This window comes from Pseudopodoces humilis, chromosome 6 (genome assembly GCF_049639895.1).
Source record: "Pseudopodoces humilis isolate 2021_Gansu_Grassland_sample_001 chromosome 6, ASM4963989v1, whole genome shotgun sequence".
In the NCBI taxonomy this organism is placed as follows: domain Eukaryota; kingdom Metazoa; phylum Chordata; class Aves; order Passeriformes; family Paridae; genus Pseudopodoces; species Pseudopodoces humilis.
The window spans coordinates 36,177,577-36,203,582 of NC_142205.1; the positions used below are offsets into that span (position 1 = coordinate 36,177,577).

At 38.0% G+C, this 26,006-nt stretch overlaps 1 protein-coding gene and 1 long non-coding RNA gene across 2 annotated transcripts in view; one reads left to right on the top strand and one right to left on the bottom strand.

Moving 5' to 3' along the window:
* The window catches only part of LOC148184148 (uncharacterized), a 74,437-nt gene extending 60,960 nt beyond the window's left edge, over positions 1–13,477 (top strand). Inside the window, exon 4 of the long non-coding RNA XR_015772669.1 lies at positions 11,727–13,477. This is a non-coding gene — a long non-coding RNA (uncharacterized LOC148184148). The remainder of the gene's footprint in view (positions 1–11,726) is intronic.
* The window catches only part of GALNTL6 (polypeptide N-acetylgalactosaminyltransferase like 6), a 423,143-nt gene that overhangs the window by 29,044 nt on the left and 368,093 nt on the right, over positions 1–26,006 (bottom strand). Inside the window, exons 7-8 of the mRNA XM_005517623.2 lie at positions 10,829–10,946; positions 4,027–4,134 (exon numbers count right to left, since the gene is read on the bottom strand). Coding sequence (XP_005517680.1) covers positions 4,027–4,134; positions 10,829–10,946 — 226 coding nt within the window. The remainder of the gene's footprint in view (positions 1–4,026; positions 4,135–10,828; positions 10,947–26,006) is intronic.

Below are 26,006 nucleotides of genomic sequence, written 5' to 3' on the forward strand. Positions count from 1 at the left end.
ATCTGCCTGGAAAAAGAATAAATATAAAACATATAAATATATGTTTATATGAATTTTATATAAATTTTAAATTTTAGGTAAATATAAAACATTCATGGACTACTTTAAGAAACACCAGAATATTCTTTGCAGATGGAAAAAATAGACCCAAACAGTCATTATATTAAAGGAAACTGAAAAAATTGCATATGCAGCCAGAGCACCGAATGATATAGTTAAAATAATTTTCTTTGGAGATCCCTTTTAAAGCCAGAGAAAAAGGCTGAGACAATGGTTCAGGTGGGAATTTGAGCCCACCTTTACCAGCTAAAATTCTGAACCCAAACTCGTGCAAGTTCCAATTCAGAGAGTAATGTAATGAGAGAAATGTCATTGTGCTTGTGCCTGACGCGCCAGAGGATCACCGTACTGTGGGATCCCATATCCTGGCAGGCAGGGAGGAATTCAACTTAAGGTTAGGATTCACCACCCTGCTGGGTTAGCATCCAATTAGAATTTCAGTGGGATTGCCCTTCCCTTCAAAAAGGCTTGATGTGATAATGTTCGATAGTTAATCCTAAAATGCTGTGTAAAATACCTGCAAAATGAAGAAATTCTGTAGATATATTTTGAAACTTAGTTCATCTGCATATCCTATGGAACAGTGAGATTTTATTGATACATTTCTTACAGCTTTTTTTTTTTACATAAAACCACAAATAGAAAACTAAAGAAAGAAAATAATAAATTGAGATACACCTAGAAGAAAATGCTAAGAATATTCTGAAGTCTAATTTCATAGGTAACTGGCTAAAAGTAAATGGCTTAGCTAGAATTGTTAAAAGGGAAGCAACAATCAGAAATACAAAAAGCAACTAAAATAATCCAGTAAAACAATTCAGCAGTTTTTAAGATGTGGGTTTTTCTTTCTAAACATGCCTTACCTAAAACAAACAGGCAAAATTAGTTACTATTTACTGCAGTTTTGTGCAGAGATTGACAGGTTTGGAATGACTGAATTATGTGTTGGAATTATGAATTATGTGTTGCTTCCAGGTTATAAAGTGGAATCAGTATTGACGTCTGCATGCCTATTAATATTTCTTTATGTGCAATTGCCTGTAAATTTTACACTGACTGCTTTCAGCCAGCAGCAATATCTTAAGACATCTTCAGACAAAAATATTCAGTCTTTTTATCTACATTTGATTGTCAGAATCTGTTTATAAATCTATCATGCATGTTTATGGCTTCCTTTAATTTTGCTCTGCACCACCAAGCAATATTACTGACTGTCTTATTTGTGTATGCTTTTCAATTAATGTGGGATGTGGCAGCAACCAATATGCATAAACTTTCCAGATCTTGAGTGACAGATAAGACAGAAAATTGATGTCATAATCCATACTATTGTGTGTGGTACAATAATGATTATTTAGTGATGGGGAGGTGCAACAAAGTTTTTAATAGGTTTCTGATTTATTAAGGCATACGTGATTTTCAGAGCCGGGTTACAGCTCCCTAAACATATTGAGGTTGGTCAAGTGCTACATTGCTGGCCAAAACTGTGTGTGAAAACTCACTGCTAAAAGATAAAGAGAGGTGAAATCCCAAGAGAAAGTAAAATGCTCACTTTAAAGATTATGTTTTAAGGGTAAACATAAGTTGAAACAGCTTGTAAGGAAATCCATGGCATGATTTGGGCTATGTCTGAATTTGTCTGGAAGCTCTGTTCTCTTCCCAGTTCCAGTCCCCATTTCCCTTGTGCTGGTGCTGGGGAATAGAAAGGGAAAATTTGTCAACCTTTTATGCACAAGGGAAAATTCCCCCTCGATTAACGAAGGCCTCTTGTAATCATTTATAGAATTGGAGCTGGGCTTTCTAGAGCTCATTCCTTTGTGAACTGCATCTCTGGCACGCTCCTTTAAACAGCAGAAAGTGGAAAAGGATTTAGTAAAAATCTTCGTAGAAACTACTTAGTAGTGAAAAGTACCGCTTTTGGCAGTGGGGATAATATTTCCAGGTATTCTTGAGTGTGTAATTCATTATATATTTGAACTGGAAGGAAGTTTTAGATAAAAAAAAACTCATAAGGCATAGATTATAATCTTTGGATAATATAACATTTGGAGGATAAAGCAAGGACAGTTGAAATATCCATGCCACTCCTGTGAACAGTTGCCTAATGTTATCTTGGCTAACAGTTCCATTTGGGGCTGTCACACTGAAGATTAATCTGTCCTCGATTGTTTTTTTCTGGCAAGGATGAGTAAAAGAGAATATTTTCAGATTTAAAATTACACAGAATATGATGGGTCATGGACAAAATTCTCTTCCTTGGCTAGTTATTGAAATAGCCCAAACCACCAAAACATATAGATGCTATTGTGGTCTCGTTAGCCTTGATGCAATGCAAAGAATACTGTACTGGAAAGAATCTGTGAATCTGAGAATTCATAACTGTATGTCACAAATTTACCTAAGCATCATGTTTTGGACTGTCACAACACAGAAAAAATGATCCATTTTTTGAATGGAATGATAAAACCCACCTTTTCCCACAAGTTACAGGGATCAGTCTGTGCACAGGCAGAGATATCAGTTTTATAACTGGAAATGTTTTTCAGTAATATTTCATGAGTGATTAATTGACATCAAGCTAAAATAAATAGTACAGGGAGGCTGCAGGCCTCCTGGTGGCTACCTGATGGTTGTAGGCATTCACACTGCCACCATGAAAGTCAGTTAAATGCTGAACTGTGCAAGATGCCAGTAGTACAAACAGAAACTACTGTATTTCGGTCCTACAGGTAGTGCACGAGACAGCATATTCTCTAATGAGATACTATGTGCTGTAACAGAAGAAAACAGAGTCTGAGGTTTGAATTTCTTATTTCCAGTCATGTATGATTTTTTTGCAGGGAATATTATAAATGAAGCAGTTTCATTCAGGCAGTCCAAAAATCTGGATGGGGCAACTCTGAGAGGACACAGAGCTATGCTTGGGGAAGATATTAATCTGATAATTTAGTCAATATAGTTTTTGCTCCCACCACTAATCCCATTGCTGAATTATGTGTCACAGTGTCTACACTGATGCCCTTTTAAGGCAAATTCTTCTTTCTGTCTAGCCAGCTGTCAGGCAGCACAGGCAGCCTTCTTTTTCTGCTGCAGTCAGTACAGCAAGCCTGGTCCTGTGGTGCTGAAACCAAGGGTATCTCTCCCTTAAAGCAATAAATTAATTCTTTTATTCATACCACATTTTCATTATTAAGAAAAAACTATGATTCATAAAATATTACCCTTTGGCAATATGCAGACTTTAATATTAATGCCATTTTATTAAAAAGAAATAATCCTCTAAACCAGAAAAGATTAAACTCAAGCATGAATAAATACTAGTATCTTCCTGGAAGCTACATCTGTGCCCTTCATCTCCGTTCTTTTGACATCCTGTGAACATCTCCAGAAAGTTACAGAACATTTTCTCTTGAGTGAAAAGCCCCTCATGGATATGAATGTGTTCAGTGGTCTTTGAGAAATGTCTAGAGGTCTTGCAATTTCTCACTCTCACAGCTCCAAGCTGGCTGTATTTCACAACCAGATTTTACACAATAATCAGACAGTTGCTCAAATAATTGTTACTCAGTCCTTTTGCCTCAGAAAACATCCCTTCCGTGAGATTCTGCCTGTTCTGCTGACTGATAAGAAAATGTGCATTCAAATTGGTCCTGCATATAAAAACTATGACTGACAACACTGTGCAATTTGAGAACCACAAGCCTTAGGTTATTCCTAGGTTCTTTTGAATCAGCATGAAATGTGCTTCTCTGCCGAGACGTCCAACCCTGTAATTTTAAGCTTCCATTTTATTCTTGGCAATCTTATCTCTGAAAGGCAGAATAACTGTAGTAATTGCACATCTCATTTCAGAAAAATAAAGAAACATTCATTTTCCATTTTAATAGTTTACTGGAAACTGGTTCACAAGGAATGAAGAGACTGATAATGAATGAAAATGAAAAACAGCAAGACCCAATTACTCACCCGTGCCAGGCTGGTTCCAGAAGGGACTTTATACGGGACATATTTTCTGTAGATATGCCCAACTCGAGAGCATGGAACATCATACATGCCACCTCCACACATCCACACCTGGAAAGCAGACAGAAAGCAAATGAAAGAATGATTACTGTAAACAAATGAGGCAAAGAAAGCAGTTTAACTAATGTATATGTGAAAATAACGTATCATTCTGTGCTGACCCCTCCTACAGTCATGGTGGCCCTCTTGGCATGCTGCTAACTGGGATACAGTAATGTGGCAGACTCTCCCATCCAAAATCTCACTGTGCAAAAGCAGAGTATGTTCAAAAGAGAATGATAAAATATATAGAAATAGAAATGGAATGGTTTGGGTTGGAAGGGAGTTTAAGTTCAGCTGCTTTCATTGTGCTTGGCTGTTTGTGTTAAAGTGGGTATATCTGCCTGGTCCTGGAATGCAGCCCCTGACTGACTGTGCTATTCATACTGTGAATGGAGAAAACAGGGGTTAGAGTGAAGGACTGAATTACAAAGTGATTTAGGTAGCTGCTTCTTATGGATCATTTTTGTGTCAGCACTTACAGTCCCTTAGCAGTTAATCGTGGCATCCAACTGAGACCAGATAATGAAATGTTTGAGGATCTAACCTCATTACAGAGCAAACTTAAATACACTAATGTAAATGTCTAAGGAAAGCTTGAAACCAGCGAAAATGAGGCTCTCACTGATGTGCAATCAGGTGGAGTTGAGAGCTACTCAAGGAAGCTGCTGCTCACTAGCTCCCATCACAGAATTGACTAAGGTGTAGGAGCTCTGGGTAGGTGCCTCTGGTAAGCACAGTCCTTCTCAGGGAGGAAATTTACTGCTGGATTGGGAATGGTGACCCAAATGAAAGCTCTGCCTCCATGCCAAAAGAGCTTATTACCACCCAGAGCAATCTTGCAGGTAGTCATGCCATGTGGACATGAGGATCATTTTCTTTTAAAAAAGACACTTCATAATATCTGCCTCTTAAGTAAGCCTTTAAATCCTCACCTGTTTCATCTGACAACAGGTAATTCACTGGAAAACGTGCATAAACATAGTAAAATACCATAAAAACAAGAGAGTTAAAATAATGTTATTCACTTTTCTAACAATATTTCCTTTGTGTGTTACATCATTTGTACTTTTTTCACGTGGGAATGTCCTGTCTGTGGCTGTCTTCAAACAACCCAGCACACCAATGAAAACACAGACCTGTTTACTATTTGTTCTTGTTTTTTAAATGGAGGTGTCATTTCAAAGCCAAGACAAATTATTATCATGATTAATCAAAGCTTCTTAGCCTTTGAAGAATGGACAGCGTAGCAGTGTGACTCAAAGGTCAGTCCCAGGACAAATTTAAAAGACAAGAAAGAAGAAATTATATATATATATATAGTTCAGCATTACTTTAACTGAGGCAATGAGAGCTGCAGTAGATGTATATTGCATTTCCTCTAAAGCAGTAGGATAACAGTTTAAATAAAAAAGAAACCCCAGTCAGATATGCTGAGGCAATAACAAGTGGGAGGACATAACACTGTGTTAGGCTTATATTTGATAGATATAAAACTTGTAAATGCTTTGCTGCACCTGAGGTATGCTGTGCAGGGTAATTGAAATGAATCTTGGGCTGCCTTGAAGGACACTTAGCAGCTGTTCCTGTTTATCTTTTGGCTTCAGAATGGTATTAAAAGCATTTTTTATATTTTCCTGAGAAGATCAATTCTGTCAACTTTGTCTTTAAAATGTGCATTTTTATGTCACATGCACTAAATACAAGAAATTGGAGAATGACTTCTGCATTAAGTATTACAGACCTCCAGAATGCCATGAAAGAAATTCAGGTGGTGTGGGACATTTGGCAAAATTATATCAGAAGCAATGAAACTCTCAGGATCGTTAATGTCTCCTTCTTAAAAAAGCAATGAATCTGGTCTGCAGCTGAGGTATAAAAAACAAAGATGAAACCAAATAACACAATTCCAGCTTGGAAAGATCAAAAGAGTAGTTTATGTGTCAACTAGAGACTATCTCACAATTTATCTTTATATGGCTCCTTCCAACAGAAGGTTGCAAAACACTTTATAGGGATGGTTGAAAGCAAAAAGCAGACATTAACACAAGCTGTAAAAGAAATTAAGCTGTTGTTATGTGGCTTTGTTCCTGACTGGAGTTTAGATGCCACAGATGTATTTTTTGGCTCTGCTCTACAGCTCCTGTGGGTTTTTGGGTGAATCACTCTCTTTTCACATTACTTCTTTGTCTTTAAAATTGAATTTTGCCTTCTCTTGTGGTTCCCCCACCTTATCTCTCTAGTTTATGAGTAATCCAGCCTGGAAACTACCTGGAAAATGTAAATACTGTGCATGCAAGACTGAGATTCCAATCCATATGCTACACTGTAGTCATAATTACTGTAGTAAGAGACTAATGATTTTTGAGCAGTGGAGGATGTGTTGCTGGGAAAAATGAACATAAACGTACAGCAAATTATGCAGAGGATTTAGAGGGTACTGAATGGACTTTGGATTAGGTTTCAAAAATAATTGAGAAATATACTGCTGCTGAGTGTCTGTAACAAGAGAGACAACAGTGAGTGACATTGAAATGAAGGGGAAATACAAACAGTAAACTGGTGGAAGAGGAATATAAAGTATTTCATGCAAAGGCCACAACTTGGTGCACTTCATATTGTGTAAGAGGGATGGACTACAAATAGGAGAACTGCATTACAACAGTGGGGCTGAAAAAGCTGTGGAAAATAAGAATATAAAAATTTTATGAGATTTTTCAGTCACTCTTCTTGAAATATAAGCTAAAAGAACAGATTTGGCAGTCGTAGAAAAGGAGAAAGAACAGTATTTTCCTGTGAACTTTTACATGCAGTGAGAATGTTCCTCTAAATGAAAAAAAAAAAAAAATTGAAAAATAGGATCACTGACTGCAAATTTTCAGTCAATGGGTTTGCAAATTGCAAAATCATTTACTGGAGGTGCAGTGGGATTTCCTGTCAGGAAATATTAAAACTGTACTATGTAAACTGGGAATTGAAGACTCTGGGTGTTTCAACAATACTCACCAGCACCTCTAAAATTCTGAGAAAACTGGCAATATTCCACATTTTTAGTTCTTCATGTGGATTACAACTGCACTGACAAGTGGTAATGCTCCTCTACTGCCTATCTCCTGCCAAGATTGACAGCTGTGGAGGGAATTAATAATGATTATGATGATAATGATGATAAAGAAAGGGATTAAGAGACTTGGAGGTGTGTTTTGGAAAACAGGGATAAAGAGAATATGGAAGATGTATTGGTATGGATAAGGATAACACAACTGTAGATACAGATGACTACCTTCAGGAGGCTAGGGAATCACCATTAGCATTTTTGTTAAGGTATGATTTCCAATGCCTAAGGAATGTCTAGTGTAACAGATTGCATTGGGTTTGCATGGCCAGGTTTTGGTAGCAGGGGGGCTACAGAGGTGGCTTCTGTGAGAAGCTGCCAGAAGCTTCCCTCAGGTGCAACAGGATCAATGGCAGCTCCAGGATGGACATGCCCCTGTCCAAGGCCATCAGTGATGGTGGTAGTGCCTCTGGGATAACAGATTTAAGGAGAGGGAAAAGCTACTGTGCAACTTTAGCCAGACAGAGGAGTAACAGTATGTGAGAGCACCAGCTCTGCAAACATCAAGGTCAGGGAAGGTGGAGGGGGAGGAGGTGCCCCAGGTGCTGGAGCAGAGATTCCCTTCCAGCCTGTGGTAAAAACCACGGTGAGGCAGTTGTGCCTCTGCAGCCCATGAAAGGTTCATGGTGGAGCAGAGATCACAAAGATCCACCTCCTGCCCCTAGAGGACCTCATGCTGGAGCAGGTGAAGAGTGTGAGGAGTCCTCTCCCTGAGGAAGAAGAAGCAGCAGAGACAACATATGATGAACTGACCATAGCCCCCATTTCCCTGAGAGTGAGGAGGAGGAGAAAATAGGGAGTAAAGTTGACCTTAAGAAGAAAGGAGGTGTGGGGGGAAGGTGTTTTTAAACCTGGGTTTGTTTCTCATTGCCCTACTCTGATTTGATTGATAATAAAATATTTTTTGCCGGTTTGCCCATGACGGTAACTGGTGAGCGATCTCTCCCCTCTCCTTATCCTGAGCCATGAACCTTTTGTTATATTTCCTTTCCTATACTCACATAAGGAGGGGGTGTTAGAGCAGCTTTTCTGGGTATCTGGCATACAGCCAAGGTGAACCACAAGGGTCTTCAGGAAACACAGGACATTAGTATCTTTTGCCAGTCTGTGCTGTGGTGATTACTACATAAACTACCTGTCTAAGCAATTTAAATTTCGGATTTCCCAAATAGTAGCTTTCCTTGTTATTGTGAAGAGACACTATTAATCAGGTGAGTTCCAGTGCTTTGCCAGCTTTCAGAAGTCTAGCACACACCAAAGAGAACTGTCAGCAAGATGTCAAGCACCTTTTTTATTTAAAAAAAAATGATCTTGATGTTGCCAAAAATTAAAATCCCGAACACTTCCTTACGTAAAAATTAATCTAAGCAACTATTTAATGGAGAGGTCATATTTTGAGACAGTCTGTGGATGCATCACCATCACCAGAGTACTCCAAATAATTATTTGCCAAGAAAATCAATGTAAGATGTGGCATCAACACAGGGCACCTGTCTGACAACTCTTCCACAGGGCATAGATGTGGGTGCTCTAAGAAAGAGTAAATTGCCATCTCTAGATTCACTCAAGTGAAGCCAAGGAAGATGAGCTGGTCTAGTCATCTGGCTTTTTCACTGACTTTGGAAAAGCTTGCAAGTCCACCATCTTACCAAGTTTTGTCAACAGATCTGGTAAATTGGACTGTCTGGCTAACTTGTCCTTATTTAAGTAAGTTTTAAGTTGATTGAATCTATAACTACAGTAGAATCTGCTGAAGCCGAAACCTTTCCCAAGCTGATAGTGGTAATTCCGACATAATAAACCCCACTCCTTTCTGTTTCTCTCTTCCACCTCTCTAATTTTTCTTCTATTTTTTGTTATTCCAAACCAAACAGCAATCTCCCTCTTAAAACTTAACTTACATCTTCTAAATTCTTCCAACAGGAATTTACTCTTATTTGACAGTAATTTTTAAATATTATATTTTTCTTCTTTTAACACTAGTAAGAAAGGACAAGGACCCTAAGGTCATTATATGCTGAGATAGATCCAGAGATATGACTGAAATGAGACCCAGTGTGACACAGCTGCCTCCAGAAAAAAAAAAACAAGAACAAAAACAACAAACTCTCACTTGAACAAAACAAAACACACTGGGACAATGTGGTGTTTCAATTTCCAGTTGTGTTATCATGGTTTCTATACAAAGTCTGGAGAAAACAACAAGCATATTCTTTGCAAAGATGAATAAAGGGAATATTTGAAATAGGATATTAAAATAATGGGTGACCTGTCAGAGACCATTGTGACAGCTACAAGCAGCTACTTATATTTGCCTCTGAAAAAATCTAAATGGACAGAAGATAAATCAATATATTCTAAACATATGGTCTAGCTATTGGGTTTCCCCTGCCTTCCTGTTTTATTTTCCTGAGGTATAGAAATGATTTGAAGAAACACGAGAGTAAGCCAGTTAATGCAAAACATTTTGCAGTTCTTGGAACTCCTGTAAAGACAGCTTGTAACACTGTACATTTCATTCAACAGAATGGCCTCAGCACTGTTTTAATTGCAGCTGAAACTCAGATTCAGCAAGATACCTGATATTAGTCATGGCTGACACGCTAAATTTATTTAAAGAGTTTTACACTGACAGAGTTTGGAAGTAGACTGGAAAGATCCTGGAGATAAATTTGAATTGCAATTTCAGTTCCAAGCTTTATCCAAATATATTTGACTCAAATCATCTGTCTCATAAAACTCGTATCAAGTCCTTGAAAAACTCTGCACGTAGAGACCATGAGGTAAAATTTTTATGTCCTTGGGTATACTGGAAAATAAACTCAGTTTTCAAAATTAGACATGTTAGTCCTCAGCAAACTAATACAAATGCCTGTTTTACATGCAGAAAGAAACAAGACTTTCAGCTCTACATGTAAATGCCAACTGATTTCAATAAGATGCATGTCCACATACAGGATATGAGGGTATACTATAACATGGCTGGTTGTACATAACCTGAGCACTTGGAAACTCCCAGTATGTCATTACAATAATTTACATGAAATTTTAAAGAATCTAGTTTGGACCAGCAAGCCTGCAGACAACAGTTCACGGCAGCTGAGCTGCTCCAGTGATCCACTGCTACTGAAAGGAGTCTTTCTTCCTATGACTTTCTCTATTTCCACCCATTTTCTTGAGCTGACTCCAGGGGACCCTGTCCCCAGAGATGATTAAACTTGTTGATCTGGACAGAAAAATTATTCCATTTTCTTTTTTTCTGCATTAATTGTCTGTTGGCTTGTTGAACTGAGTTCAATACTTGGTCACAAACACAGCATCTGAGCGAAGGTAAGTGGAGAAGACTTGATAAAAGGAAAAAAGTGGAATTTCGTTCTTTGACAGTGGTAGGCTACCACATTTTCAGAGGGAGCTGCACTCTGTGATTTTTGTATGGCTTCTGGAGCAATTGTTTATGGCACTGTGGAAATTCCTAACGAAAAGAAGTATTGTATTAAACTAATTTTAGTTAAAAGACAGAAGCCTGGGTGAATGAAAGTATCGTGATAACACCAGCAAGGAAGTATTCTGTAAAGTGGCTTGATGACTTACCTTAAAGGAGATTTCATACTGTTCTCCTCCCCATATTTCTAATCCTGGATCATAGCCTCCCAGCTCCCAAAACCATTTCCGGTTAACGGCAAATAGACCTCCAGCCATTACAGGAGACCTGAAGGATGAATAAAGCAACACAAACAATAATGAAGATGTTTGGACTGTGTGTGTGTGCCTCTGGGTGTTTTTGTTTGAATGTTGTTTGAATTGTGAACTTATGAAAGGCATAGATGAACAGTAGTGCAACCAAACAATATTTACCTGTATTCGTCCAAAAAGGAGCTCTAGATGAGAAACAGGCAATGTGATAGATCTAGAGAATGGTGGACAGTCATGCACAAACTCCTTATTAAAAAGAAATTCCCAACAAAACTGAGCAAAAAAAACCAATACCTCCCCCCCCCAAAAAAAAGTTCTGTTTGTTGCTAAGTAACAGAGAAGAAAGGGACTCTGGAAACCTGCCAAAGTATTTAATGAGTCTCAGTACTCCACGTGAAGTAATGTGCATTTGAAAGTGAGCAAAAGTTTTCAATTCATTTAAGTCTCATAGGTGCTGGCTAGAGTAAGGCAGAAAGGTGAAAGAGGATAGCTGAAGAGAAGCTGTTGGGAGTTAAACATCTGCCTTCCTAAGCATTTAAAACTCCTTAAGTGTGCCTCACAGTGGTAATGTGACTTATAGGCAAATAATTTGCTATGCTTCCCATGTTCCCATTTATTCCATTAATAAATATGTGGAATTTTCTTCAATTAGCTTAGTCTTTTTCACAGACAATATAGAAAACAGATGAGATATTTAAAGTTATTGTTAGAGAATAATGACAAAAACATATTGCAACTTTATAAGCAGGAATTTTGTATTGGAAAACAGGCATTTTCTCTTTTCTTTTTCTTTCAGTACCAAGAAGACCATGTTCCTAATGCAGTAAATACGTTGACAGCTCTCAGGATTCAAATGTTGCTCTTCAACTGATTCCTTTAAGTTGTGGTGGAAGGGGAATACAAAGGCACCTATGCTGAACAGGAGGAAAACAACATGCTTTAGAAAGTCCAACCCAACTATGCAATTCCACCAATGCAGATCAACACCAGCCTGATGAGTCTTAGAGCAAGAGGCCAGAAGGAACACATTCACGCTGATGTCTAGCCAGAAAGAGAAGAAAAGACAGAGCCATGGGAGACCTGGATGGCTTCCAGGCAATATTTCCTTAGCAGAGAGCCAACATGAAACTGGGTCCTATGCGCCGTGTCCTGTAACAGTGAAGCCCCAAGGGAAAATTATTCCATCCTGGGGCATTTTCGTTTTGAATTACTGCTGGTGGTGGTGGTTTGTTTGGGGCTATGGAGCAGATGGTATCATCCTGGAAGTCCTGACTGGAAAATAAAAACTTCCCCCTTTGGCACTAGTTTAGGATTTGTCAGTGAACTTGGGATTGGTAAATATTTCAGGAATCCATACATAAGTTAGAAGTTTATTGAAGAGCACATCATGTTAATGGAATATTCTGCCATATTTTCTCTGCCTTAACACTTTTTTATACTGCTGTCTTTTATCCAAGGCAATAGAGGTGATAAAATAACAAGCAAACAGCTGAGTGGTCTCTGCCACCATCAGGCAGCCAGTGAATCCCCATACATCAATGTTAGAAAATCATCTCCTTATTTGCATTCATGGTAATGAAAGACATTATGGATAATTTTCCTTTCACTTTTATATGGTAGCTTAAAAAAATAATGTTAAACTACCCATTTTTATGACTCTTAAAGACTAATTTCATTTTCCTTTAGAGATTACATTTTTAAAAGCACACAGAAGCTTTGAGAAACAAAGCTCCATGAAAAAAAAAACAAACTGCCAAGGCTGTGCACTGTAACATACACTGAATGCTAATACTTTTTTACTTTTATTGACATTTCATATTTCAATATTGACTGTATTTCCACATAAGAAAAAATTCAGTGGAGATTTTATTAGAAACCTTCCCCTGAGGATTCTGACTACTACAATACATTTTCAATTCTTACCAAAGTAAATCTAATTACAACATGTCCTTTTTGACTTCAGGTTTTAAATAATCAAAATATAATGCCCTTTTATAAAGAAGAACTTTCATAGAGAATGCTTACAACTAAATTGCTACTGACAGAAGAAATGTAGTCCCAGAAATCACTGGGAAAAAGCAGGATTTCTCTAATTCTCATAGATACTATATCTTTCCTAAGCATTCCTCTCAGCACAGTGAGTGCCTATAAAAAAGGCAATTGCTGCAGGTAAATCAGATGGAAGGTAAAAAAATCAGAGATTTAAAATTCCAAAATAATTGGCCAAACTTACAAATTACATTAGAATTGATAGATTTTTCCAGTGATAAATATTGAGTAATGAAACCCCTTGTTCTTTAGATGTGGAAGTTCAGAACATTTATTGCAATTAACAAAACTACCTAATGACTGGAACAGTAGAAAACTCATAATTTTTGCATTTGCTTAAAACAAAGAGAATAAATTGAATGCAATGTTGCCCCATTAATTCCTATTCCACAAGATGTTCTGACATTTGTTGTTTTGTAGGAAGAGCAATGAAGGGGAAAAGCAGGATGGCCTTTTGGTTTTCATTAGAGTGGAATTAGTAATAAGCTGTGTGAAACAGAGTGCTTGGCACAGCATGAATTCCACTCCATGCCACAAGCAGCTCCTGCTGAACAGGCCTTAAACTGTCTCCAAAATATGAAGACAAAAGTCCAGTCTTGCAATCATGGCCGATATGAAAAGTCCTTATGTATCAATAGGATCACTTACACAGATAAAAGAACTGCACTGAGCCCAAAGGAGAACAATTAATCTCTTGTTTAGTGGCTTCTGTATAGAAAAGTCAAGTACAAAGCTATGTTTGTAGAAGTAATTTTTTCATGAAATGTCCTACTCAGATGCTTAAATAATCAGACTTGAGCTATCCTAGCATAATATTATGTGAGTAATTACAGTGGAAAGCTGTAAAGTGCTTATGGTCAAAACATTAAAAGGACAAAGACTCCTAAAACATCAGAAAAGCTGGAAGGGTAAGGTTGCTAAACTTAAAAATATTTGTAAAAATCCTTCCACATGAGAACTACTGCACAGACTCACTGAATATAGATGCAAGAACAATAGTGTAAGTAAAAGCTAGCTAATCAAAAAACGACCCAACTGGACAAAGACTGCTGTGCACCAACAGAAAAAGAATTTGATTTAGTTAGAGTGTAAACCCCACCCCCGCCCCTAACCCTACAAAATTTGCTTTGCAAAAAGGATCAACTGAGAAAAAGGCAGCAAATGCTTCATATGAAAAGATAGCTTACAAACAAAAAACTGCACTGAAAGAAGTGTAGCACTAGCTCAAACTGTAGCCAGCAAAAATTTTTATAACTGCTTGCAATTAACGTGCAGAGGAAGGAGATAACCTCACCTATGAATTTTCAAGGTAAGAGAAAAATTACATGAACTTCAAAGGAGTTGAGTGGAAGCTGCTTGCATTAGAAACAAATGTGGTATGTTGCAAACAATCGAGCTGCATAGCAGGATTTAGAATCATTACACTGCAAGAGTGATACATGCAGTGGAACTAAAGGATTTGTGAAAAGGGAAGAGAAGCTTTGACAGCCTTTGGAATGAAAAGGAGGGAAATGAAAGTGGGAAAGCACTTGTGCTGGATGATGTGTGCAGTAGGTACACTGATAGGAACCACCTGCCCAAAAGAGCTGAAATTTGGCCATTATAATCAAATCCAGGGAATGGCACACATTGCACTCTGCACCTCTCTGTGTAACCCAGACTGATTAAAGGCTCTGTGCTGAACTACTAAACAGAGACTGATAAATGCTGGAGAGAGGAGTCCATCTCATGCAGGATACATCAGACAAACTGACCTTCAGTGCCGAACCCACTGGCACATTATACAAAAACAAGGGAAACAGCCCGCAGCAGAAATCAGGACTGGTCCTGCTGACCTTGTGGTGTCAGGGATGTAATGGAAAAGGACGAAAGGGGACAGAAATGACTGGTGATCTACTGAATGTAGCTTTCAGCTAGGCTTCAGCATTTTTTACAATAAATTTCAATGTCTTGTTAAGCAAAAAGTGTCCCTTCACCCTAGTGATACCACATGAAGGCACCTCAGGAGGGGGGATAAATTCAGGTACCTTGTTTCACTGGTGACTGCTTCAGCTCCTCTCTGTGGGGATTCCTGATACTGTACCAAAGCTTCTTAAAGCAAATGGCAGAAGCTGACACTAATCCTGCATAAAAGTTCTAAAAAACCTGAAAATCAGAATTTATGTATGTGTAATATTAGTGACAAACTTGTCTATTTGGAGGAAGTGAAAGCAGAAGTAAACCAAACTGAAATTCAGATGAGTTGATCAGATGGTTAGAAACTGATGAAGGTTAAGAAAATAAATGACAAAAATAAAAATTTAGTGGTTGCTCCATCTAAAGACAGTTTCTATACTGCACATAGAAAAAGATGTCAAGGTAGTTGAAATGAATACTGATAAATCTTCCTGAATATCCCAAGAAGTAAAAAAAAAAAAAAAGTGGACTATTTTATATACTTAATTCTCTAATCAAATATAATTAAAATGTATTAAGAGGCATTGTTTTATCCATCCTAACAATAGAACCCATTTCAATGTTTATAAAATCATCAACATTCAGGAAGCAAAACTTGTCTCTGTGACATTAGCTTATGGCAGTTACTCTTTCTTTTTTAACTCAAGTGTCCCTTTTTCTGAACAATTTTTACCCTACATAAATGTATGTAAACTACCAGTTCAAATTATCATTGTGCTGAAACATATTGTTTCAAGCAGCCAAGTTGTATTAAACTTAACTCCCAAGTTTCTCTATTATCACATTTAATTTTTAAATTCCACTTTATTTTTTGGAAATATTAAGATAAAATCCCATTCTTCAAATGGTGAGCCAGAAAGCTGTGGAGAATCAGCTACAAAGAAACCTCTAGAAGTGCTTGACTTCCAGCTTATAGAAGTTTCCACTGTAATTTCATCACACATTCTTATTTTTCTTACCACATTGCTAAACTTCATTAAAAATTTTGTAAAAATTTGTAAAAAAGCAATGAGTCTTTATGTGGGTGATGAGGCTCTTTTAGCCTTTTCTCTCACAGTTAGGAAATTAATGAAAAAGAGGTGAGCTGGGTAGAGATGGAAGACTCTGAAGAAGAGGCTTCCCCTTCCCATAATTACTTCTCATAACCCAAGGGAAATCTGTCTGAATTATTGTTAGAGGAGATCTACAGCACTCAAACTAAGCAGGTGGGTCAGCACAAATGAGCATCCTGAAGCAAAAAAATAAATGAAAGTTTCTGGAAATGTCCTGCAGGCAACAGTGTTTAGAATGATAAAACCAAGGAGCAAATTAACAGCTGGAAGTTACAGTAAAGAGACAAATCTAATACAAGAAGTCCCACAAGATTGAGGCCTGAGTGCTGCAAAAGCAAGAAAGCAGAGTTGAGAGCAGCACCTCAGCTGAGGCACATTCATGTCATGAGGGGGGATGGATCTTGGACACATGGAGTTCAGCAGCAGCAAAAATCCTTCTATTAGTAGGAAGTAAGAACTGATGGAGAAAACAAAAAACAACATCTAACAATTTGAAACAGCTGTCAGTTTAGCACCTTTTCATATTGGTGGGTATTATGTGCATTCATAGTTGTCCCTTGAAAATATAATATTTGAAAATTAAATGTAGAAATAAAGATAGATTGGAGGCAAAATAGTATCAACTGTCCCTAAAATAGGAACTTCAGATTTCCTGGATTTTGCTGAGCTTTGATTTGATTCTTTGTTTCTATGAAAAACACCAGTTTATTAAATCCTATCACTACCTCCGAGAAAGTTCTCTGAGAATGTATGGGGGCAGTATCTGAACAGCATTTCTATCTAATGTTTTTTCCCCTTTTTAGACAGAGAGAAATAAACCAGAGAATTATCTTCCAGAGCTTACTTTTGCTTTATTGATTTAATTAAGCCCAGTATAGCATCATAAGCAAAGTTTAAACTCAAGGAAAAAAAAATTCTATTTCATTAAAGGTAATAAATTATTCCTTTTGAAACATAACCACTGGACTGAAAATAGGTTCTTATTTTCAAAATAATCCTTTAATTCAGACTTTGTCCTCCCAAGGCAGAATCCTAGATCACAAATCCAATCAGTTAGAAGTCTGATGTCAAAAGCTAAGATGAGTTTGACTAAGTTATTTGAGTGACTATAGCTCTATGTTTTCTGAAACTCTGAAACATTATGTACTTATTGCAGATTAAAGTAGATTAAAAAGACATCACAGCCCACCCAAAATAGCTTTGTACATGAGGTGTACACCCAGCAGCTTGGGTGGTTTTAGGAATGACCAGTGAGGAAAAGAAGCCCTTCTGATAAATACTCTACATGCTACTGTATAGCACCACATGCATATTTGTAGCAGTTGGGAAATTTGAAAAAAGACCAACAAGGCAGCTGAATTGCAATCACCGCCATAAACTCCACACAAAAGAGAAGCCTTTGCTTGTTTTGCATCTCCTGCAGTATTTCAGGCTCTGGCTTTGTGTGTGCAACACCAAATTGATTCAGGTGGGCAAATGAGAAGTGTTAGTATTAAAGCACTGCAAGGAAATGGCACCTACTGTTTCAGTGGTTTTTCTGTTCTATTCCTGCCACTGTTCACACATCAGATCAGACTGAATAGTTAGTGAAGGTCATTTCCAGAACACTTCCAAGTTACAAAGATTTTGAATAAGTGGAAGTATGGTTAAAATAATCTTCTCCTGATTTTTTAGCAAAGTCTCTAAAAATACTGCTGCCTATCATCCTGATGGAATTGGATTTTCTTCAGGGTCCCACAGGCCACCCCTGGTGACTCTGACTCAAGCAGACAGAACTCTCACACTAAGCTAACCAGATAAGACACACAGTTAATGATATGGCTGTGATCTGCCACGGAACTGAGGATCTGGATGGATGTTATTCCTTTGATCAGTTCTTCCATAGTTCTGTCAGCAAATGCCCCCACGCTACCCTTATGCACAAACACTGCTTCAAATGCAAGAAGAAAGTGGGAACAAAAGGTACTTTTAATATTTCATTTATGTCTGTCCTTGGGGATTAATGCAGAAGCCTGAAAAGATTCCATGCTGACAGGGAGGGAGGCTGGAGCGTGTATAGCAGTGCCATCACTAAAGAAAGCGGCTCATCCATTTGCCAGTGGTCAAAGACTTCATGAGCATTAAGTTTTAAGAAGACAAAAAAAATTATGCCTGAAGAGGTTAATATGCAGCCAAAGGTATTCTGGGATCCTGGAAATGCTCTCTTAGATGCATCATTGCCATTTATTAAAGCTCTATAATTTACTGTGTTACCTCATTATGGAGGGTAATGGGGAGCCAGGCATTAGATTTCTCCCAGTCTGCACCAGAGGCACAAGAATATTTTCTTGTAAAAACTGTGAAGCAGTGAAAGCAGTTTTTCAAGTACAGAACTGACAGAAAAAACACTGGAAAGTACTTCTCAATGGAGCATGGAAGGAGCTGAAAACTCATGAGGTCGAGCACTTGATTGTCCTGTGAGAGCATCTACTTTTAATTTGATGCTGTAAAGATGGACAGGCTGTGGAAAACCAGAGAAATGAACCTTACTGGTTTATTATCAATTGCAGTGAAATTAAGCTAAGTATGTGAACTCTGCACCTGACTTTGAAGGCAAACACAGATAATCAGTTTGCCATGGAGCTCTGTTAATTTGCACAGGCCATAGTGGAAACTGCTGAACAAACCACTCTAATCTCAGAGCTGGGAACGAGAATCCCTACACAGTGCAAGTGAGACAGCCAACCTCTGTCATCCAAGGAGTTGCACACTAAAACTCTCTTCTAGCTGGAAGGTAGAGGATACATTTCTAAGAACAGCTAGCAAAAGGGGACCTTTGGGAGTAATTAAAAAGAAGGAAAATGGGGGATGATATGAGCTCAAGCTGGACTGGGTACATTGCTGGCTTTTAGGTGACTCACCAACAGAGAGTGCAGCTGCCTTGCAAGCTTTTTCTCTCCTGGGTCCGGAAGCTCACACAGCTCAGATACTCTGGTGCCAGCACTGTCCCACTGCCTGCCATGTAACAGCACATGGATCAAAAGGGGTCACCCTAACCTATAGAGATCTATAAGGAAAATACTTCAAGAAAAGGTTGAGAACTGAAAAAAATATCTAAGCAATGTAACCACATTAACTCAATCTCCAAGACTCCTGTCTCCAGAAAACTTACTTCCAGAAAAAAATTTCCTTTGCATTTATCTAAAGTAATAATATATGAAAAATAAAAAGGTGTTTTGGTTATTTTAAGAAATATCTCAAGATTTGGAGAAATTGATTTAGGCAATCAATAATGCCCAAGTCATTAAAAAAAAAAAGTGCTAGAGATAGTCCTACTTCAGAATTACATTAGAAAGCATAAAAAAAGGTGTATCAAATCCTGAACTGGCAGGAAAGTAAGCTGAATAGTAATAAGAACTCTTGCAAGTGGTGAGAAGATCACAGAATCTTCTGGGTTGGAAGGGATCCACAAGTAAATGGCTTGTACAGAGATCAAACCCACAACTTTGGCATTATTAGCAATGTACTCTAACCAACCAAGCTAATCTAACCTAGAGAGGCTTTATAGTTAAGAGGTTACAAAAAACCTGCCCCCAAACCCACCAAAAACCAATACAATAAACACAACAGAAAAAGCAAATCCTTAATCACAAACAATCAGAAAAATCTTTGTTAGAAATGGCAGCCACTGACCTCACTGAAATTAATTTCATTTGATCTCCATCATTGGCCACATTCACCACCTCAAACAAATGGGGTCCATATCATCTAGATAATTACTGACAGATAGTCTCATTAAGTAGGTGGTACTCATAGGAGGAATTGGTAATACTGTTATCATTTTACAGACTACACAAAGTGTGCTCAGTGCTTCTGATTCAATGGGCTTTTTAGCTCTGAGAAATAATTCGAATGCAGATTTAAAGATGACTCAGGGTCCACTTCAAGGCCTAGAGTCCTCACTTTCCCCCAGCTTCTCTGGCTTCTCTGCCTCAAAGGTGGAGCCTGTCCTTGGGGCCATGAATTGAATGTCAGGGAGAGGCTGAGGTGCTGCTGTCAACCCCGACTTAGTGTCAGCATACAGATGGGTTTCAGGCCTCAGATCGCCTGTTTCCCCCAAGAAGGTGAACTACTCCAGCTGTCCAAAAACTTCTCACCATGGGACATTACTTTAGCCCCACAAATCACCTCTGTTTATGCTGCAGTAATCTACCCTTAATCTTTGAGATTATCATCTGTTATTTGTCCACCAGGGTCAGCACAGATTATGCTGACTAAATAAAATCTGTACACCTCCAAAGGTGTCTATGTGTGTCTATACTGTTACAATAACTTACTTTCTTTTTGATCTCTTGATCTGAATCTCCTGAATGCTTCCACCCGTCCTACAGCTTGTTTCCCAACTCCCTGCCTAGGAAACTTTGCCACGTTCCCTGGAAAACTCAGAGGATGCTTCTCTCTGCAGCTGGTGTGAACTGGGGAGCATGGATCTCACCCGCAGGTTTCACTCCTGACACTTTTGTAATTAAAAAAAATCCCTCACTACCAACTACACAGAAAGGAGAACTATGATGCCATAAAGACCAAGATAATAAATCTGAACATTTTGCTAGAGAAAACATTTTCAAACCACTCATTTCCAGCTAGTAGAAGAAAGCCCATAGAAAGCATAGAGAACAGTAATTAGGTGAGTCTGACATTTGTTGTCCTACGTTTGTGAAAATATTTTCCTAAAAACCTCAGTTGTACAACACAGAACCAAACTTAATACACACAGTAAATTGTTGGCTGTCATTACCAGCAATAAGACAGCATAGTTATGTCTGTAAAGCAGCTGCTGTAGCACCCAGCCATGTTCTCGTGGCAAGAAAAAAAAAAGCCTAATGAATGATTTAAAGGAAGAATGTTATGCATGAACCTTCTTAGACAAGCAATTAAATACAAATTGAAAAACACAAATAAGTACATTATGAAACACAGAACTGCAGGTCAAAGATTGAAATCATTAGCATAGACAGAGTTGCATTTAAAGCTTTCATTCTGAAGCTATACACAGGATGCTATTCTTCTAAATGCTACATTTATAAATGAAGATAAAATGAAACAGAACACTATGAATATTTTCTTCTCATACCTATACTTTAAAAGCAGAACCATGCTTCCACTGTAATTACACAGGATATTATTCCATTAACAATTAATATTAGGAGCAAGTGGGAAAATAATCAAGCCAAAGGGAAAACATCTGCTTTCAAGTATTGCTAAAAGAACTCCATTCATAACTTAGTTTTTTGATTAGTGATGAGGCTTAATCTCCCCATAGAGGCAGAAAAGCGATATGGTCACAACTAAATGGTGTTTTGGGCTTAGGTGAAGTGGATTCCTGACAACATCTTTCAATCACTTGCCGGTGCAACTATTCCTGGAGGCCGAAACCTGCTCTACCTGGAAGGTACAATTTATTGACAAAGAATAATAGCAAGAAAGAAAGACTAAGTACATTTTCTCAGAAGAAGAATGAGCTTCACAGAGGTCAGCATTTTGTCTTCATTGCTTCTCTTTCCAGAGCAGGGAGAACAGCTTCAAGCAAATCTGACACAGCATGCTCAGCATTAGCAGTTTTCTTCCTCCATACATCACCCTGTCTGTACCAATACCCTTTAGATACCTCCCCATTAATCTAGGAGTGGTTTGTACACCTGTGTTTTCCAAGGAGAAAACTCAGCTAAACTACTCCAAATCCCCACGCAGAAGCAACAGTTCTCCTCTTGCATCACAGGGGAGGAATTCACCTTGAGACTTGATTTCGCTTCCTAGGGGATTTAATAAGTCAGAGGGAAATGGATGCAAGAGATGCACCACCTGTTTGGGATTTTTAACGACACACCCTGACTGCTGTAGGACACAGACTCTAATTACAGACAGGTGCCATCTGAAGTGATGACTAGGAAGAAAATTAGGAGACGATGAAAAAAGTCTTCCTATTTTTGTTTCAGTAAATTGAACGACTCTGAAATCACACAGCAGATGCGAGTGCAAGATCCATGTATGCATTTCTGGTAGTCCTTCAAGATCATCACATTATTTACTGTGCACTAATAATAAAGATGGGTGCCAGGCAAAACTCCAAGTGAATAATGTCATTCTCCACAAACTCCCATTGCCATGAGCAATAGTGTCCACATGATGAACACTGTGCAACTGAGCCAATATTCCTTCACCTCTCTGTGGAATAATGAAGTTCACTCCACTGTCAAGATCCATTCAGAGCATGTGTGTATGTATTTCATTATCAAGACAAAAGCCAACAGCCAAGTATGCAGCAAGAAATATGTATCATATTCTTGACAAGTAATGTATGTAATAAAAAGCTCCTGTTTCAGAGAAAGGAATATAATCAAGAACATTTTTTTCCTCGTATGAAAGATTTTGAGTTCAGTTTTCCAGCTACAGTTCCATTGATGAAACACAGCTAATTTGTACTCTAGGTGGAGATTAATGTAACATCTTTTAAATATATTTTCTAGTAAGAAGTCAGCATACGATCTATTGCAGTAAGTAGTAAAACACAGAAATAATCCATTTTCAGGAAGTGCATGGCTTGTCTGCTGATGTAAATAATCCTTTGAAATATCAATTCTTGCAAAAAAGATGTTTGTTTAGAAACTGATACATGAGGAGGGCTTTCCTCAGTCACTAAACCACTCTAGCTGGACCTCTATACTGACCTATAATACTGAATAAAATGTTTCTAGGGCTACTATATAGGAAGCTACATTTAAAACAATTCTTTGAAATATTATTTCACACATGGCCCAAACATTAAATTTGAATATATTGTTTGCATTTTTCTTTGAATTGCTTTACAGTATTTTAAATCTTAAAATAAAACATTTTCAAGTTAAACACTCCCTGTTATTGTACACCTTGCAAACTGACTTTATCACAAAAGATTTCATTATTATGTTATGTTTCCCTCCTAGGAAACAAGCACATAAATGAAATACATCAGTGAATTAACAACACTCCTCCCTCTATCTCAGTTACTAAATTAAGTCCCTTGACTGAGCTGGAGAATTCAACAAATCACTAAGCACTTATCTTTGTCAGTGAAAAAACAATGTTCATAGCAAAAAAAAAAAATAATGGTACACAAGTAAACCACCACTGCCACTGAAATTCTGTACAATCCTCTGTAAAATATTAAGGGCTGATGAATTTCAGCAAAAGTTTTCTCCTTAATCATGTCACAGACTGCCTTTACCTGATGCAAATTTCAGTAAATAAAGGGGAAACAATGCTACAATTGTGAAAAACCTGCCCTAGTCACCATTGCAACAACTCAACACTATCCTCTTTTTAATGACTTTTCCATATCAGAAGGGTATAATATCCTCCCCCTCTCAGTCCTCTCTGTTCTGAAGTTCATCTGGAGTCTAGAAATGACTAGTCCATGGTTCCCAGACATGGTGGTCAAATCTGACCATGGCAACATGTCCACGACAGATAGGCAGACTGGGATATCCACCTGCAAGTTTTATGAATGTTAACACATCACAGGATGAAAATGTAGCTTTATTTAACAATTTAACACTTTCATCCTTTCTGTCACAGTACTGACTAACTATCTACTTGCATTCATGCTTTAAACTTCTCCTCAGCTGTGGCACTCTTTGCTGTTTAGTGCTGAATTTCATGTTATTTCCTTCAAATTATTTCTTCAATTTCCCAGGACCAAACAATAACTGCATTTTGACTGTATTCTCAAAGACTCCCCTGCCAATGCCAGCTTACTTGGGTTTTGAATAGTTATTGTTCAGATAATTAATGAAGACACTCAACTATGTAGTTCTGTAGAGCCATTTCCCTCATGGACCTGCATCAATATTTGAGACAATCTCACATTTTAAAATCAAACCATTCAGAGCTACTCTTTGACGGCAACTTCTCAGCTTGTCATGTGGTCAGCTGATGAAAAATACAGATGATAAAGGTGTATCCACACTCTACCAAATTTAGGAGAAAGCAATACTGGCAACACCAAAAGCCTTGGAAGGGAGATCACAATCACTGCCTCCCAACTCTTTAAAGTAGCTAAGTTCCTAATACGGCTTCAGGTATCCCTGTTCCCAAAGGAAAAGAACTCCCTGCTCACTCCTCTAACCCTCCCTGCTATAGCCTGCAGGTGTGTGGTCTTATCCCCATGCAACAACAGCTTTATCTTCCTCAGACTGCTGAATTCACTCAAGCACTAGAAAACTAGATAATTTTCCTGAGTGCAGTAGGTTTTCTTGAGTTTACATGGCTCTTGGAGGTGGTTATTGTAAAGCATGGGAGACAGCACCAAGCCAGCAGTGTGTCAGTTTTGATTCATGATCTAAGAGAGTGTTATTCAATACTTTATGATTACAAAAATCACAGAATCATCAAGATAGGAAGAGCCCTTCAAGATGATCTAGTTTAACCATCAACCCAATGCCACCGTCACCACCCCTGAATTAGGTGGTTTAAACACAGATCAAGTATTCCATGCTATCTACCATCCTCCTTTTCTTTTCCCTTCTTCCCTCACCCAGAGTGAGTCAATAAACCTGTCTCTTGCCCGTCCCAAAACTTAGCAAGCATACATAACCTTGTACACCACACAAATCCTCCTCCTCCTCACACTAGATCAGATTTACAAATCACTGGGGTAATCCCTGCATCTGCTGTACCTGGTAGAGAGCTCCTGAGAGCATTCTGAATTTTAGGCTGCTTCTGAGACCCAGAAAAATATATGCCCACCTTTTCCAGTCACGCTGTATCCAGTAGTATCATTGGCACCTGTAGTGATGCCCCAGATCTGCAGGTTTCTGGCTGCTTGAAATCAGAGCCACACAATCATTCCAGCTCTGTAAGGATCTGGGGAAGCCACAGACAGCACAACCTTTATCCCAAACAACTTTTCCCTGGCTCACCTCCTCTGCTTGTTGTTACTATCAGAGAGTGTAAACCCCAGCTTGAGGACAGGAAAGCATGTCTGCAAGGTGCACTCAGACTGATGACACTCAGTATTTCATTTGGAGAACACCAGCTGGAGTGTTCCTGGAGCCAACTCTGACATCACTCCTGCAGGTAACTAATATGGATGGATGGCTAATTTGGCTTTAAGCCTGTCCTCCAGGATGTTTTAATTTGGCATCAATCTTACTTCTGACAATGATAAAACATAAGAACTCTAACAAAACATTTGACTTTATGCCAGCGTTTCTGATTCTTCTCATTTATTTACAATAACTGACATTTACATTCAGACATCTCAAATTCACAACCCTTTCCTTGTTGAAACCAGCTTATTTCTTAGGCTTATGAAATATTTGCATGCACTTATCTTTGAGTATCTTTGCCACTCAAAATTATTTCATTAATAATATTTTGAAATTTATCTTCATGGATCAGAAGTTCCATATTTGAACTGTTTTTGTTGTGACCTGTTAACCAAGTATCATACTGCTCTTTATCCTTGCTTTAGTGTAAATATCCTGTTGGCCATTTGCTTTCCTATAAGGCCTGTACACAGAAAGCTGAAATGTATTTTCCATGTGTTTTTAAGACAATAAAACTCCATATCCATCAGCTGAAGACCAAGTGAAAGAGATTCTAGTTTCCATTAAATAGTGGTGAAATTTATTTTTGTGTTATTTACTTAAATTTATACACATGACAACTATATATCCAAAAATATTTTAGGAAATGCTTGATTTTTTTTAAAAAATTATTTCTGCCAAAGAGCTAATTGACTAGTTAATTTAAATTACATAAGTTATAATGAAAGCTAACAGCTAGAGAAAATGGGGGGAGAAGGCCTAAGATATGGTAGCAAAATTTGGACTCAACAGTGTCCTCTGTGGATACTCCTGTTTGAAGGCTCTACAGTAAGTCACTTATCTTTCTGGAAGTATCGAGTATTTCTAGAAGTATCTTTCTACTTCAGTAGGATGAATACATAACACTCAAACTTGTGATGCAAATAAAAGCTTTTAAGAAAGACCCTCTTTAAA